Source organism: Rhinatrema bivittatum, chromosome 3 (genome assembly GCF_901001135.1).
Source record: "Rhinatrema bivittatum chromosome 3, aRhiBiv1.1, whole genome shotgun sequence".
Taxonomy (NCBI): Eukaryota; Metazoa; Chordata; class Amphibia; order Gymnophiona; family Rhinatrematidae; genus Rhinatrema; species Rhinatrema bivittatum.
The window spans coordinates 583685883-583703738 of record NC_042617.1 but is presented as its reverse complement, the minus strand read 5'-3'; the positions used below and the strand labels follow the sequence as shown (position 1 = coordinate 583703738).

At 43.1% G+C, this 17856-nt stretch overlaps 1 protein-coding gene across 3 annotated transcripts in view; it reads left to right on the top strand.

Moving 5' to 3' along the window:
* Window positions 1–10216, top strand: part of SYTL3 (synaptotagmin like 3) — a 174487-nt gene extending 164271 nt beyond the window's left edge. For all 3 annotated transcript variants that reach the window (XM_029596641.1, XM_029596640.1, XM_029596639.1), the window contains 2 exons: window positions 5209–5411; window positions 9635–10216. In XM_029596641.1, coding sequence (XP_029452501.1) covers window positions 5209–5411; window positions 9635–9774 — 343 coding nt within the window. In that variant the 3' untranslated portion in view covers window positions 9775–10216. The remainder of the gene's footprint in view (window positions 1–5208; window positions 5412–9634) is intronic.
* The last annotated feature ends 7640 nt before the right edge of the window (window positions 10217–17856 follow it).

Genomic DNA, 17856 nt, shown 5'->3' with positions numbered 1-17856 from the left:
TGCTTGTGATTTAACTTCTCTGAACAATTTTGTGTCATCTGCAAATTTGATTATCTCACTCGTCGTATTTCTTTCCAGATCATTTATAAATATATTGAACAGTAAGGGTCCCAATACAGATCCCTGAGGCACTCCACTGTCCACTCCCTTCCACTGAGAAAATTGCCCATTTAATCCTACTCTCTGTTTCCTGTCTTTTAGCCAGTTTGCAATCCACGAAAGGACATCGCCACCTATCCCATGACTTTTTACTTTTCCTAGAAGCCTCTCACGGTTTCTCCCTGACATCAGCTGACTCTTCTTATATCCAAGTTATGTTGGGTATATAATCTATAATTCAGCTGTACAAATGTATTATTTACCCTTCTATGCACCATTTATTTTTGTCAATGGCTGCAGATTTGTGTGTAAGTCCTATATAATCAGTGTGTAACGATGTTAATATTAACCTCCCATTTACCAAATACGATAGCTGAAACCCAGTGATAAATAACCCTGCACGCTACTTGGCTGGAAGTTTACTTTCAAAAGGCAATTCTGTTTTTTCTACCAAAATATTATTTTTCTGCTTATGTTTATTTATATATATATATATATATATATATATTTGGAGCTGACATCCAGCTGCTGAGTGGCTAGTTAACTGGATACCCCTTTCTGGCTGACTTACCTGGGATATTCAGTGGTGTGGCGGCACCGCTGAATGAATACACCCGGCTGTCCAGATAAGTATATCCGGCTAACTTTAAGGCAGCTCTCCGGCGCTCCTCCCAGAAACGCCTTTCGCCCGCCCACAGTTTATGACTCAGTTTAATGCCGTTTTGCCATTTAGAGGGATAACTCTTCATTTACCCGTCTAAATGGCTTTTGAATATCGACCTCTTTAGGACCAAGCAATTCACTGGAGCTTCCAGCTCACTCAGAATAGAATCTGGTGCCGTGAGTCATAATTTTCAACTATTTGGGGATGTCCCTCCCCTCCCCCCCCATTTTATATTTCTTCTTATCTAACTTTAGTCCGGTCACTGCGACCATGGCAATCCTTACCCAGGCATCGTGCTCCATGTCTCCTTCTGGTATCCTGCAATCGTGGCAAGCAAATCCGCCACACCACGACTAAAACTCCCTCCTGCCCACCGCGGTCTGTGGTCACCACCTCCACAGCATCCCCGGGGATCAGAAAACCTGAGCCAGGAATTAAACCCAGCATGAAGTACCCCCACTGAGCCACTGGGCTGCTCCTTTTTTCTCTGTTTATATTAAAATGTACCAAAATGCAGCGCCCTAAGAAAAAGAATGTCTATATATACCGTATTTCCACGCATATAACCCGCGGGTAATGTGCGTTTTTACCTACCCCGCATGCCCCCCGCGGGGTATAAACGTGGGCGGGTTATCCAGAAAAAATTTTACAACCAATAAAGTTTCCCGACTCTGAATAGGCTGCAGCTGAGAGGAGTCCGTCCTATCCCTGCGCCCGGCCGCTTCCTGATTGGTCGCGTGTTAAATCTAGGCCGCAGGCGGGTGGGCGCTTGTTCCAGGCGGCGGCGGGGGCGGGTGGACGCGCGTTAGTTCGAGACGGCCGGCGGGTGGTCGCGTGTTAAATCTAGGCCGGGTCGCACAGGCGCGCATTCATTCACTGCCGATGGGGGCAGCCCCCACCGGCAGTGAATGAATGCGCGCCGAAAGCAGCTTGTTCCAGGCGGCGGTGGCGGGTGGACGCGCGTTAGTTCGAGGCGGGTGGTCGCGTGTTAAATCTAGGCCGGGTCGCTCAAGGCAATCTAGGCCGGGTCGCTCAAGGCAGTCACATGCCGTGACGTCACGGCATGTGACTGCCTTGAGCATCGAATCGCAGGGGTCGCATTCATTCACTGCCGGTGGGGGCTGGGGCAGCCCCCACCGGCAGTGAATGAATTCATTCATCCAGGCGGAGGAGCCGGCTGCTTTCAGCTGCCGCTGCCGGCTGCTTTCGGCGCTCAAGGCAGTAGCGGCGAAAGCAGCCGGCTCCTCCGCCTGGATGAATGAATGCGACCCCTGCGATTCGATGCTCAAGGCAGTCACATGCCGTGACGTCACGGCATGTGACTGCCTTGAGCGACCCGGCCTAGATTGCCTTGAGCGACCCGGCCTAGATTTAACACGCGACCACCCGCCTCGAACTAACGCGCGTCCACCCGCCACCGCCGCCTGGAACAAGCTGCTTTCGGCGCGCATTCATTCACTGCCGGTGGGGGCTGCCGCAGCCCCCACCGGCAGTGAATGAATGCGCGCCTGTGCGACCCGGCCTAGATTTAACACGCGACCACCCGCCGGCCGTCTCGAACTAACGCGCGTCCACCCGCCCCCGCCTGGAACAAGCGCCCACCCGCCCGCGGCCTAGATTTAACACGCGACCACCCGGCTCCCGCCGCCCGCCTGGACCCACGCGGCCCTCCGACAGGTATTTAAAAATTTATTTTTTTTTTGAATTGCGGGTTATATGAGGAGGCGGGGTATATTAAAACTTTTTTTCATAAATCTTGAAAACCTGCGGGTTATGTGTGTGGGCGGGTTATATACGTGGGCGGGTTATTGTCGTGGAAATACGGTATATATATATATATATATATATATATATATATATATATATATGGTTAAGAAGAGAGCTGTGTTTGTTTTGCATATAATACAAAGAAAATCAAAGTAAAAGAAATGATCTAATCAGATACGCAGCTTTTAAATTGTGTTAGTGCAAGAGTTCAGCTTTAATGAAATCTGCCCTGAAGGACGCCAGGACTCGCTTTTAGCCCGTGTCACCTTTTGACCCTGGTATTTCAGTATTTATCAGATGGCTTATTAGTGGAACAGGCACTGTATATGGAAGGGAGGCACTGTGACAGCCAGCGAGGTGCACACAGCATAAAAGTGACAGAAATAGAGGTGTGAAGGGAACATTTTAAGATTCACCGTATGTGCAGGACTTCATTTGAGGGGGTTATGGCCTGTTAGGCAGTTCCACCTCTTCTTTTCAGACTTAAAAAGCAGAGTGGCAGGGCCGTTCTGCTCCTGCTCCTTTCCATCCAGGCAGCCCCTGGAGAAGAAGAGGGGGAGGGAGTGCAGAGAGAGAGAGATATCACCTGCTCCTTAATCCAGCTCCCTCCCTCCTGTTTTCCCTCCTCTCTTCTTTTGTAAAGAGCAGGAGATAAGAGTGTGATCCTGAAACATACACTGCAGAACAAAGAACGGACGGAGAGAGGTGGAAGTAACACAAGTCTGAAACTTGGGAGTGGTAGTGCCGCTTGTCAGAGCTTCAGCCTTGCAGAATTGGCTCTGTCATGCACAAGTTTCAGACCTGTGCTAAATTAATTCGACCCCTTTTTGAGACTGGCGGAATGGCATTCTGCCATCTTTTTTCCCGGGACCCAAGGAAGCACTGTACAGCTGGCAGTGTATTTCAGTTCTGGCTCCCCAGTGGAAATGAGGCAGAAGTATTAGCAGCCAGGATCATTTCCGGCCTCCCAGCACCACGGAAGAGGCAAAGCAGAGCGTTATTGAGCTGCCTTCCCTGAGACGGGGGCAGCCACATGACCTGTGATTTCCCAGCACAGTTAAGGCCTGTGAGAGAGAACGGCCAAAGTCAAAGACCTATGGGATGAAAACCTGTTAGCCCCAGTGCTCCTGGCCCCACTGCAGTTTTATCCTGCTGGTTTCCTGGACTCCATGATGATCGCACTGGGGGAGGGGAAGGGGAAAGACTGAGGGAATTGGGGTGGAGAGAGTTAATGATTAAAGGGAGAGAGGTATGGCAGGACATGAGCGAGCGAGGGGCAATATTCCCTCGCACTTTTGAAAAACTGAGTGCATGAGACAGTATAATGCAAGCCTCATCGGGATCTTGTGCGTGTTTTGCTGTGTGCGCGAGGTTCACAACCCCTGTGTGCATGCACGGCCTAGAGGGAACAGTGGTGAGGGGATATGGGGGAAGGCAAGAGTGAGGGGTTGGAGGAAGGGAAGGGAGAGTGAGTGTGGGATGGTAAAAAGAGTGACTTGAGTAGATTGATGAGGCTTTGGGTTCTGTGGAGGAGACGGTGAAGGGCTTGAGATGATCAGAGTTGGGGGGAGTCTGTGAGAGAGGCAATCGGAGGGTCGGGAAATGGCCGAGAGAGGAAGGCATGCAGTGCTGCTCCCTTCCTTCCTTCCCGAAAAGACAGAAAACAGGCCACACTTTTGAATTTTCATCCCTCCCCCCCAACCAGCCCGAGGTGAGCAGATAGTCCACACTAGTTTGCTTTTACCCCCCAAAGCAGAGGAGAGCCTGCTGATTCTGCTTAAGGAGGGTAATTTTTCCTGGATGTGAGGGGTTGGGGGTAGGAGCTTGAGGTTAGGCGTGAGAACTGAGAGCACTAGGACCACTTGGGGATTCCTGGGGGCTTGGAATGGAGGACCAGCATCCCCAGGACAGAGAGGAGAGTATAAAGGACTTCATTCTCTCCACCCTTTTCCTCCATCTCCAGTCCCCGCAGTATTCAAACCCCAGCTATCCTTTGCCCAATAGTGCTCATCCAGTGAAGAACGACTGGGGTTGAGAACTAGTGGGGGGCTTCACTGGGATAACGAGGAAAAGAGCGTGTTGACACATGTTTGCAAGAGAGCTCACATCTGGCTCTGGCCTCACCCCTCACGTGGGTTACTCCTCCGCCTCCCCCCCTTCCACAGTTCCACTCACTTGTCTACAAATGAAGCCCTGCGTAGGTGTATAAGGCATGACTTTAATAATCATTCTAAATGAAACTCAAGGAGTTCCAGAAAAAACATTTTCTTCTATTTGTACCAACATTTGCTCCTGGTTAAAATCAATGTCAGGGAAACCTTCAGAATGCCTGATGGCATCACAGTGGGCTCTGATCTCTCCGAGACGACAACTGAAGTTCAAAATGCTGAGCCACTAAGGGCACATGAAAAGTGTAAGCAGGGGCACTGTCCACAAATCTGCATGAAATTGGATGAACAGTTCAAAAGTTATTAGAGGGGAGCCTTTCCAGGTGAGGATTTTATAATGCCAGTGCCCCTGGAGGAAAAAGCTGAAAAGAAAACCATACAAAACCAATATGAAAAAGGGAAGGGTATCGGAATGTGCCGGGTATGATCATCAAACTGGGTTGGATGTGCTTTCTGTGAAATGCACGCTGTTGGCTTCTCTTTTTAATGGTTTGCTTTCTGCTTTTAAAGTGAGCTTATCCTCCCGAACAATCGTGAGCTAAGACAGAAGTCTCCTGTTCAGAAGAAGCAAACTTGCCCTGAGTGGAGGCACACATTTGTTTTCCACAATGTCACCCAGGCTGAACTGGAAGACGCCTTTCTGGACTTGTCTGTCTGGGATCAAACTTCCTTTGGCTCTGACCGTTTCCTGGGCAGTGCCAGACTTGGCTCAAGTAAGTTGTCCAGAAGGAAAAATGTAGTTTTTCAAGACAGAAAAACAACAAATATTTATTTACAAATTTCTACAAACTAGTAACAAAACTCCACAATGCTCTAATGTATATATTTTTTGCAATATACAAAATGAGACAAAAAGTGATGGAGGGCAAGTATTGCTTATTTGAAGTCACAAAGGCATGAAGATGGCAATGATAGATTCAATACAGTCAGGAATGTGGAAAGAATTCAGGTTCAACATTTGGAAGATATTTGCGCTCCACGTTAGAACACCTTCATCCAGCTGAAGAGCGTTCACTATTAATGGTGCCGTCCCTCCTGACGCAGCCTTCGGGCGAAACATGGGGTCTGTGTCGGGGGACCTTGGTGAAAGACTGTTAACCTTGTTTGTTTGTACATAAGGAGCTGCCTATTGAATAAATTGAATAGAAAAAGCTTGCAAGTGTTGAAGAACATATATTCTTTCCACACTCCTCCTGATTGTATGATATTATTCTGAGTGTGGTTTCCCACTCCAATTATTGTGTTTAGTGATAGATACAAGCCACTAGTCATTACCACAATCGTGTGCTTTAAAAAGGACCGTCATAATAAGCAATACTGGTATTAGCAAATATACCTTTGTTGCTTTATATTTAATCATCGGTCCAAAGTCTATTTTTTGTGTATTTCAACTGAAATAAATGAACAAAATCAACAATTTAGGTGTACTTATCTTTTTCAAAGTGTGTCCATTATTGTTTTCAAAGTGTGCCCTTTATAAACTTTACTTTTCTCAATTCAGGCTGATTTCCATGGGGGATGTCCTTACTGGATACCCTTTCTTCATAAATGGTTACCCAACACGTATGTTCTGAATAGTCACTCTGCATCGGGGCATCTTTTCATTGACTTATCCATATTTTCCTGCTGTTGAAAAAGCACATTGTCAAAATATATTATGTAATCAACCTCTAGCTCACCACACTGTTCAAGCATCAAAACAAAGTGTACACCCTGTTCAATTCCCTCTGGAATCAGAGACTTTCATCAGTAGAATTAAGTACGTATTTTGACGTCAGTCACAAGCTTACATCACCTATCTCAACAATTTTTTTATGTCACAAATAATCATGGTAGAGAACAGCCAAATTATGGTTAAATGACAGAATACCATTCTAATTCCACATTTAAACCACTTGGAGCCACTGTGTTTAAATTAAATATCCACTGCTGTTCATGAAAGTAAGTTTAGGTTGACATCCCAATTCACATGATTGAATCTGATCGATAATCCACCATTTGAGATCTACAAATGTATGTGATAGTGTGTGGGTATGGCAACTTGTGTGGTGAGCTAGAGGTTGACTGCACAATGTATTCTGACAATGTGCTTTTTCTACAGCAGGAAAATATGGATTAAGTGAATGAAAAGTTAAACCTGGTGACTATTCGAAACACATGTTGGGTAACCACTTATGAAGAAAGGGTATCCAGTAAGGACATCCCCCATAGAAATCAGCCTGAATTTAGAAAAGTAAAGCTTATAAAGGACACACTTTGAAAACAATAATGGACACATTTTGAAAAAGATAAGTACACCTAAATTGTTGATTTTGTTCATTTATTTGCAATTGAAATATACAAAAAATAGACTTTGGACTGATGATTAAATATGAAGCAACGAATGCATATCTGCTAATAGTGGTAGTGCTTATTACAAAGGTCCTTTTTAAAGCACATGATTGTGGTAATGACTAGTGGCTTCTTCCGTTATTTTGACACAGGTTTTTTTAGTGATAGATACAAGCCACAGTCTCTCAGGTTCTGTGCTCTTGCCTCTACATTGTGCTTCCAGCTCCTGCACTGTCCTTTCTTGTGCTTCACCCACTTTTAGTATATGACTTCAATATTCTGCATTCAGTTTGGAAGACATCAGGGTCAGCATACTAAAAATGTGCTAAACCTGTTAGCATGTTCATTAACACATATGCTATGGACAAAGACCTCCCCATCTTAAAAAGTATGGCATGTAGTGAATATGCCGGCACATTAAATGTACAAGCATATGCTAAACAGGCATATTAGTTCTTCACACACTATGTACAAAGGCACAAGAGCTCTTTTAATTTAGCTTCAGTCAGGCAATCTGGCATGCTAGCAGTTAACCATTGGGGAAGGCTATCTCCTCAGTCTCCCCTTTCCAGACCTATGTAAAAAGAAAATGTGCCCCTTACCCACTGTAAAAAATAAAGGGACCCCCTCCCCATGATCCTAATACTGAGCCAGCAGGAGGCAGCCTTACCTCCTATGGCCTGGCATCTAGAGATGCTCTGCCTTCACCAACTAGGGGCTTCATATTTGAGGCTTCTGCTGGGCTCAGCCAGGCTCGTAGGAAGTAAGACTATCTTCTGCCAGCTATGCATTAGGAACATTGAGGGGGCCAGAAGGTTAGGCTTCATATTTTTTGGGTCTAGCTTAGGAGTGGAAAGGGAACCTCTCTCTTCATTAGGTGGATAATTCATTTTACTGTAGGGCCTATGTACTACTTTTAGTGCTAAGCTTGATGTGTTCTTTATGCTTGATGTGTTCATTTTTTCATAGTGCTCATGTTATGCATATAACAAAGTTCCTTTCCTGTAACAGATGTTCTCCGTGGACAGTAGGACAAACCAGCCACACAAGTGAGTGACATCATCTAACAGCGCCAACACTGTACATGCTCTCTCCAGGGATCAGAGAGATCTAGAAATCTTTCTAAACATGTGCAGATATTCTCACACAACATCCACCACGCAAATCTCTTCAGTCATTTCACTAGCTAAGTTCAACTCTGGGGAGGAGGGTCAGCTCGTATGGCTGGTTTGTCCTACTGTCTATGGAGAACACCCATTACAGATAAGCACCTTTGCTTTCTCCATGGATAAGCAAGATAAATCCAGCCACAGAAGTAGGGAACTCCCAAGCAAAGTGTTGCAATGATAAACTTGGAAATGTTTATCATTGCGGTGGTTTCTACCCCTAACTAAGCTAGATATTTCACTTAGAGGCAGTTCCAACACTGCTCTCTACATTAATGGTGGGGGTAGAAGGGAAATAGAATCAAAAGGTTACTAAGAGCCAAGAGTAACAGATAAGGTCCATCAGGTCTAGAGGACATGTATAAAGAGGAGGCAGCAAAACACTGCACAGAGCGGCAGTAGCCACAGAGGCATTCACGGAGCGGGATGCCAGTGGCCAGTGGTTGGTGTTCCACCTTCATGGAGCGGAAGGATGGAGGGCTGCAATCTCCAAAATTAAAAAAAACAGGTGGCTATATAAACTATAACACTCCAGGACGGGAAAGTCTTCATTTCTGATTTTGTCTTCTTCCAGGATAAATAGTACAGAGATTGCCAGTTTTTGAATAGGTACAACATATCATCTGGAAGGGTAGATTTCCTTGCCAGTTCTGATGAAGGATCTGATGAGAATTCTACTGATCTTTGCAATGATCGATATGAATGTGAGAATGATTCCTCATCTGAATCTGAAATGAATACTGGGCTCCTCTTTTTCAGATTCATGAGACTCCAGTGAAACCCTCCTTTCCCTGATGAGGAATAGGCAGTTGAGACTGCATTGTCGAAATTAACTTTTCTAGTATAGGCTCCATTATAGATGGCAGAGGTGGAGATGACCGAAGGGGTTTCAAATTATAGAAAAATTGAAGTCACACTTTTTTTTTAACAAAAGGATAATTTGACTGGTGATATGACATAAAATATGTAGCTGATTCTGGAATTAAGCTTGGGGAGACTATCCCTGAAAAGATTCCTTATGAAGAGTCTCTACTCTGAAGGATGTCTGCACTGAGAGCATAGACACCTTAAAAAGTTTTGACGCAGATATTACCCACTTGGGTGGCTGGATTTGTTCTGCTTGTCCATGGAGAACATCAGTTTACTGCATTACTAGTAAAGCTAATGATTGTCAGAACAAAAAAAGAATATGCACTAATTTTTAGTATGTTTTTAATATTTGTCCAATTGTGAGCATAATAAAAAATTATGATTTTTCATGTTCAATGCTGTTTTTACCTTGTAAGGCATTACCAGTTTTTGTAAATCCCTCAAACATAGATCAGACTGGATATCAGACTGAATGTTAGTCACTGTAATTCCAGCTAGCTGCAATTTAATCGGCATGGTATAAGTATTTAACTAGAATTTTGTGGATTTGTGTTATTTTTTTTAAACAGGGGAACCAAACAGCATGGGAGAAGCTTCCACACAATACAGACTTCTGTGGCAGAGAGTTCTGAACAGACCCAATGAATGGACTGATGAGAGCCTTATACTGCACTCTAGAATGGGTGATGCAAAGAAACATTTCCCGTAGACTCACTTGCCATGTTTATCAATTCCAAAGAGTAGGGATTTCTCTTATGTGCATCCATACAGCACTGCATACGTCTAGTAGTGCTTTAGAAATGATAGCAGTGGTAGGATTAGTAGTAGTGAGGGTAAACATCTGCACTAATGAAGTCTTTTGTTCTAAAGAAACTTGTCCTCTGGGAAACTACCATCTACATAAGTTAAAACATTTATGTCTCTCATAGCAGAATCTCCCAGAAATATGATTTCAGTAGTACTCACAGAAGCAATGCAGAGAGAATATGGAAGATATTTAGTGAGCTTACATGTGAAACTCATAGCGGCATAATGTGTCCAGGCACATAACTCAATGTAATAATACATAAGTCAGTATTAGTATAATCATTTTAGCACTTCAGAATAATCCAACAAATAAAGAAAATGTATTGAAATAAATATTTGGAAATCTAAAACATATTCCTTTTTGTTTTCTTTAATATACAGTTTCGACACTGGCATTAAAAAACAATCAAGGGGTGGCTGTAGTATGCTAGCTATGACTGGGATCTCTAGATAGCATATAATCTGCATTAAATAGATAAAACAGGAAATATCTTGAAAGTTGATTGGTATATAATAAGTGAGAAACTCGGAAATGGGTAAGCTCCATGATATTTTCCCCCTAATCAAAGGTGTGTGTAATTTAACATCTGTGACATTGATTATTTTACTGAAGTATAAAAGTTTTGGTAGGTCAGCTATTATGAAGGAGTAGATCTTCATTTATTCATCATCCACACACTCCAGAACCGTCTGTGCTGAAGTATATATACAGACTTTCAATCCAATCATTTGTGCAAAGTGTCACATTTGGATTAAACCAGACATGTTGCTACTAATTACAGATGCATCTAAAGACCAGATTTAAGATGCATGTTAGCTAAATTCTAAGAGAAGCTATAATCTGTGGGTCGTGGCTAAGGTCTTTTGCTGAATTGAGAAAGGAATATAAAAATAAGGGACAAATCCCCAGGTAGTTGCAAATGAAGGTTCATGGGCCTACAACACAACAAATCGATTAAGATTCAGCTGGAAGCCTGAAGAAGCAGGTGGCAACTGCCAAGCTGAAAAAAAAAATATTGCTTGGAAGATAATGTTGATAGAATTTTAACTTTCCCCTTTCACATCAAAATTATTATTTATATAGCATATATCACTGAATATTACACAAAGGTTTTGCAAAGTTGCTTACCATTTGTGTGGTTGATTTGTTCTGCTGTCCACTGAGAACACCTGTTACAGGTAAGCAACTTTGCAAAACCTTTGTGTAATATTCAGTGATATATGCTATATAAATAATAATTTTGATGTGAAAGGGGAAAGTTAAAATTCTATCAACATTATCTTCCAAGCAATATATTTTTTTTTTCGGCTTGGCAGTTGCCACCTGCTTCTTCAGGCTTCCAGCTGAATCTTAATCGATTTGTTGTGTTGTAGGCCCATGAACTTTCATTTGCAACTACCTGGGGATTTTTCCCTTATTTTTATATTCCTCTCTCAATTCAGCAAAAGGCCTTAGCCACGACCCACAGACTACAGCTCCTTTTAGAATTTAGCTAACATGCATCTTAAATGGATGCACATAAGAGAAATCCCTACTTTGCAAATGTCTGAATCGAAACTTGATGTCACCCACTGGAAAAAATCTCTCTCATAGCTCAGAAAGACCTGCGAAGCCTTTCTAAGCATGCATGGGCGTTCTTGTACTACTGCTGCTGCATAACTCATCTCGATTATTTAGAAACTGAGCTTCAGCTTCGGGGAGATGGGAGAGATTGTGTGGCTGATTTGTTCCAAGCTGTCCAAGCAACTTCACTTTCTCTGTGGACAAGCAGGAATCAATAGTCACACAAGTGGAACCCTCAAGCAAAGGGTTGTGTGAAAAAGTTTGATTCTGAAAATACAGTTGGTGCAACTCATAAACAGGCCGATGCTGTATCATGTGCTGAGCCTAGCGCACTGGCTATCGAGCTCTTGGCCGCACGTGTTGGACGCGCTAGGTTAACACCTGATGCAATAAGGGGATTAGCATGTTCAAACTATGCATCCAAACCAGTGAATAGCTAATAGTGCTCATCACTTGTAAATGCATAAAGATGCAAAAAAATCACAGTGTGCCCGATGCATATGTTTTAACATGGGAAAATGTCATGCCAGCCCCAGGGCTGACGTTGTCCTAAGCAAACCCCTCCACAAAGCCACAAAAAAGCTCAAATAATGCTTTTCTGTGGTTCATCATCTTGATGCTATGTAGGAGGAGCCACAGGAAGCTGCATGAAGAACATTTTTTGCCAGTAGTCAGGTTAGGGAAACAGATGCCCATTAATTGAGCCACTTCTCCTGGGCGCCCGATGCCATGGATGCACTAGGGACGCATAATTTATCCCTAGCGCATCCGTTTTAATGCGAATCCTCATTTAAATAATGCATCGTGCACCCAGGAGAGTGGCTGGGCACATATTAGAGGGATGCTCAATTATGAGTGCTTGCTTTACATGAACCTATAATGCATCTGCCTGAAAGAGAGGACAGAAGGAAGTTTGAAGTTGTTATTTAAAATAAGGTTTGTATAACTGCTTGGCAAAAGCTATCATTATGAAAATCCTGGTCCGAGCAGTAGTTTTTAGTGAAAGTATGTATAGATGTCCAAGTGACTACTTTGCAAATGTCTGAATAGAAACTTGATGCAAATATGCTTAGAGGTTGCAGTGGCTCTTAGTTGATGAGCCTTCACCTTTTATTGAAGTTTAATTCTTGCTTTGGAAAAACAAAAAGAGATAAACCTTTTTATGTTGGCCTTCCCAGAGTATTTCTTGACTGGACATCCTTGTCAATTTGTATTATATGAGAGAAATAATTGAGAAGATTTCTAAAAGTTTTTGATCTTTTGTACTTTTGTAGTCAAGTATGAGGAAATTGATCAGCTGAGGAAGAATGAGACTTTGAAAAAAAATGTTGGAAGATTAATCTATTTAATCCCATTTGAATCAGCGACCACTTTAGTAAAGAACTTAGGATGAGCTCAAAATAATTCTACTGGAAAAAATGTGATTATAAAAGGATATACCACCAGAGCTTGAAGCTCGCATGCTTTGTACGCTGAAGTGATAGCTACGAGAAACAGGAGCTTCTGGATAAGCCACTTAATATCAGTAATTGCCAAAGGTTCAAATGGTGGTTTCATCAGATGAGATAGAATTGTATTCAGGTCCAAATGGATCCCACGGAGTCTCTGATAAAGAAGATCCCAGGAGGGTTTGATAAACCTGATACTATGGGATGATGTGATATCGGTAACCCTTTTGAGAGATGATACATAGCTTTTGCTCTTAAGTGAATTCTGACAGCTTGATTTTAAATCTGAGTTGGAGAGATGTAGGAGATATTAAAGTAATGTCAAAACACCAACAAGAAATTTTTTTTTTAATTCTTTATGATTTTTCCAATAAATTCCAAGAATTAGTCTTGAAAAAGAAATTATGACAATACATGAGAGAAAAACATGTATAGTAAATTATATATTGTACCTCTCTCCAACTTGAGGATCCAATATAAGAAATTTACATTAAGAAATTTACAATAGAAAAGTAGAGCCAATTATTACTGTGGGTTAAATTTATACATATAGACAGGTTACTCCACCTACTAAGGGAGAGTCAGGAGGAGCAGACTCCATACCTCCGGACTGGGGTGGTAGTTTATCACATAAAAAGGTGGAAAGCTGAGATGGAACAAAAAATATATAAATAGATCCCTTATATTTAGTTAAACATTTACACAGAAATTTCAAAGTAAATGTCGCTCCAATCTATAGTACTCTGACGTCCTTTCTTTTACGTCTGCCAAGCAGCATCAGGAAATACTCTAACCTTCAGTTGAAAAAAAGGTTGAAGACAATGTTTATAAAGGAGGCGCAACACCCAGTCTTGTTCAAATTCAAAAGCAAAAGTAGCTACCATACTAGCAGGCTGAACTAAAGCAGTATCCGATGTTTCTAGCAATGTTGAAATATCCAAATTAGAGGTCAAGTTGTCCAAACCATAATCTTCGCCCTGTTCCTTCTTTTTAAACGGAGGCAAATAAAAAGTCTTAGAAATAGGAGGAACTGCAGCCTCTGAAACTTCAAGATTTTCAACTATTTCTTAAATGTCTTTCGCTGTCACATGAGGAAGTCTGCGAAAGTTAATAAAGTGCAAATTTCTACTTCGGATTACATTCTCCAAATTTTCAGTTTTAAATTGTAAAGAAGAATTTTCCTTAATCAAATATGCTTGAGAGGAAGTCAGCCCTTGAGGGTAGTAGTAGATTTAAATGTTCAACTTGGAGACATTATTTTCTATTGAATTAATCCTTTTAATGATAGGATTAAACTGAAGAGAAATAGAAGTTCCCAAACTGGTCATGGCATCCCAAATGGAATCCAGAATAAAGGGGTAGATTTTAAAACCCCTGCGCGCGTAAATCCTCCCGGATTTACGCGCGCAGGGCACTCGCACGCCGGCACGCATATTGGGCTAGATTTTCAAAGGGGTACACGCGTAAGATATGCACGTACCCCCCGAAAACCTACCCCAAACCCCCCCTGTGCACGCCGAGCCTATTTTGCATAGGCTCAGTAGCGTGCGCAAGCCCTGGGAAGCCAGTAAGTCCCAGGGCTTGCATGGAGGGGCGTGTCAGGGGTGTGTCGGGGGGCGTGCCAGGAGTGATGCGGCATTTAGGGGGCATGTCGGGAGTGACGCGTTTTGGGGGCGTTCCGGGGGCGTGACAGCGGCCCCTGGACCAGCCCCCGGACCGGAACATGGAGCGAGGCAGCCGGCCCGGCAGGCGTAACTTTCGGGATAGAGGTAGGGGGGAGGTTTAGATAGGGCTGGGGGGTGGGTTAGGTAGGGGAAGGGAGGGGAAGGTGAGGGGAGGGCGAAGGAAAGTTCCCTCCGAGGCCGCTCCAATTTCGGAGCGGCCTCAGAGGGAATGGAGGCAGGCTGTGCGGCTCGGCGCGCGCAGGCTGCCGATTTTGGGCAGCCTTGTGCGCGCCGACCCCGGATTTTTATGGATACGCGCGGCTACTCGTGTATCTATTGAAATCCTGCGTATGTTTTGAAAATCTACCTCAATGTGTTGAGGTCTTACTAGTGTAGGCACTGATATCTCTTTTTTACAGGAATAGGAATACTGGCTTGAGAATGCTCCTCCCACGTTGAAAGATCTCCCGCAGGTGAGCCGGCCAAACCCCATTCGGGCCCCCTAACAGCAGCATTTTCAGGGTTTTCAGCATCTCCTGACCCCGCTTCGGTACACGGGGCATCCACAACCACATCAGTAGCTCCTGCTGACAGGAAACGGCGATCCCTGACTGCTGCCGGGTTCACCGGAGGAACCCTGTTGATTGAAGACAGATGTTGAAGAGGCCAGAGAAAGGGCAGGTAGATCAGCCACTTCCTCTATCTCCAAGGGCGAACCTTCAGACTGCTGTTTCCGGTCTGAATATGGCATCTCAAAAGGAAAAACTTTCAGCAAACAAAGATCGAGTAATGCTGTGCTCATGCCAAGAGAATCTTTTCCATTTGAAGGAAAAAGGCATGGCCATTATTATTTTGCTGTCAATATCCATGTTGCGAGAGCTAGAGATTTCAAGTTGGGATGAAGAAGAAAGCCGTCAAATTGAATTATGAGATCTGCAAGCCTGGAGGGTGAATAGGATGCGCACTAGAAACCATATTTGTCAAGGCTGGAAAAGATAATCATTCATCCTGTGTCCTTTTGCAATTTGAATAACATATTTGAGATTAGGAGAACTGGAGGAAAAGCATACATCAATGCCTTGTACCATTGAATCAGAAATGCATTCGATGCTACAGCATTGAGGGCAATAGAATGGAAGTTTGTATTTCCATGGAGATGCAAAGAGGCTTGAGTGGAATTTCCCAGAATTGAAAAAGTGCGCACATGGATGCGGCTATTTTATGGCACACGCACGTTATAAAATACGATATCCGTGCGTCTGATTATATAACACTGGTAAACAAATTTCTGGGAACATTTTGTTTCCTCCACAATCTTCAGTGAAACAAGTAGATTTTAACAAGTTGAACACAAATATGCATTTATTATGTCTGTATCACGTACCGTTTGCCAGAAAAGTGCGATATATATTAAGCATTGTTACGTATCTGTAGTGGTTTAAGCTATAATGGCAATGTTGACACCAGAAACAGTTATATGATCTTTCTGTTCCCTCCATATCATTGGGATGGCAAATGGCATGGTCGCACACCTTTCAGCCAAGCTCGCAGACTACTGGTGCAAGATATGCAACATATATGAGGAGCCCATGCTCTGTCCTGCTCACCAATTTTGTGCCCAAAGTATAACTCATATTTATTTATTTATTTATAACTTTTTATACCGAAGTTCAATTAACAGAGTTAATTATCAATCCGGTTTACATTGCAACCAAAAAATTGACAGTAACAAAAGTTGTCTTACATAGAACAAGGGAGGAGATAACTTGGGAGCAACTTAAACAAATTGGTAAATCAGGGAACTTAAACAAATTGGTAAATCAGGGAGGGAGGAATGGCCTGAAAGAGGGGGGTGTGGAAGGGAAAAGGGTTTTTTTCGTATGCCTACTTAATGAGTGCAGTCATACTCCTTTTCTGTGCTTTCAGAGTAAACTCACCACAGATGTAACAAAACGTGTCACGGCTATTAGGACATTGGCGTGACATTTCATAAAGTATATGAAATTAAATCCTCAAGCTTTAAACTAAACAGTTTTAGCAATACAATTCGCTCATTCACCAGATGTTGTTGCATAGGAGACTACTCATTGCTGCTGCCTATATAAGGCTGCGTCGTCATGAAAACAAGTTGGAATCTTGCAACCGAGCTGGGGCTTGCCTGAGCAAGTTGTGGCATGATCAGGCAGAGTTTCTTGGTCTATTTTTAAAAAAATTAGTCTCTGTTACATGTTACGTTGCTTATGGCCATCAAGAATATGACATGAATTTTAAAAATCATAAAAACTACTGTCCAGCAAGAAAATATATGTACGTGAGATTATGTTTTAAAATTTCACAATTATTGTAACAAAATTGGCCGTTTCTCAAAAACCTTACGTGATGTACAAATTTCAAAGTAATATCTGTGATCAGTATCAAAAAATCTATTTGGAACACCAAAAAGCATGAAGGAAACAAAAACTTTGTTTACCAGTGCAATCATTTCGTGCATGTGCAGGCGGATGTCTGTTATGCGCGCCAACAGAAGGGGATCTTAAAAAAAAATATGAGCGGCGATGCAGATAGGCCTTTCCCAGTTCCCTCCCCTAATCCTATCCTTCCTCCCTCTTCCCCTCTCCTCCCCGACCCCTAAACAATCCCTACCTAAACCTTTTTTTAAAAAAATACTTACTGCTGCTGGCAAGCGCTTCCCCGGGACATCAGCTAATGCTGCTGTCCTGGCCCGGCACTTTGGCACGTAACGGGGGTTGCACATGGCCAGGCCCTTCTGAAATTGTGCGCAGCACGGGCAAGACCCGGCCAGGCGTGTAATCCCCGTTATTTACACGTGTGGCCCTTTTAAAGTCAGGCAGTATGTGATGACACAACCACTCGTAAGGTTGAAGGCAATGACTGAGTCTACTAAAACATTGCTTTTGCCTGGTAGTTGACTCTTCCTTGAACCTGCCCTTTCCCAGACTGCTTCCTTGCAGAGACTGAACCTGTTCTTCTCTACTTGTTGATGTAAAATGTTGCTACCTGATTGTCTGAATCTGAACTATTGCATACCTTATCCATGTTTCAATTAGGAGAGCCTTGTAGCTTGCTCAGTTCTAGAAAGCTGATATGGAGAGTTGCCTGTCAAGCAGTCCAGATTCCTTGAGAACAAATTTCATCTAAATGAGCACCCCATGGTTATTATATGTTGAATTATGGATCACCATACCTCCTTGAAGTTTCCAATAAGATCCTCCCCTGACTCACCAATCGTTTATACTTGTTTTCTGCGTTCCTAGGCCTTTTCTCTTCCAGCAGTCTATGCCTCCAAG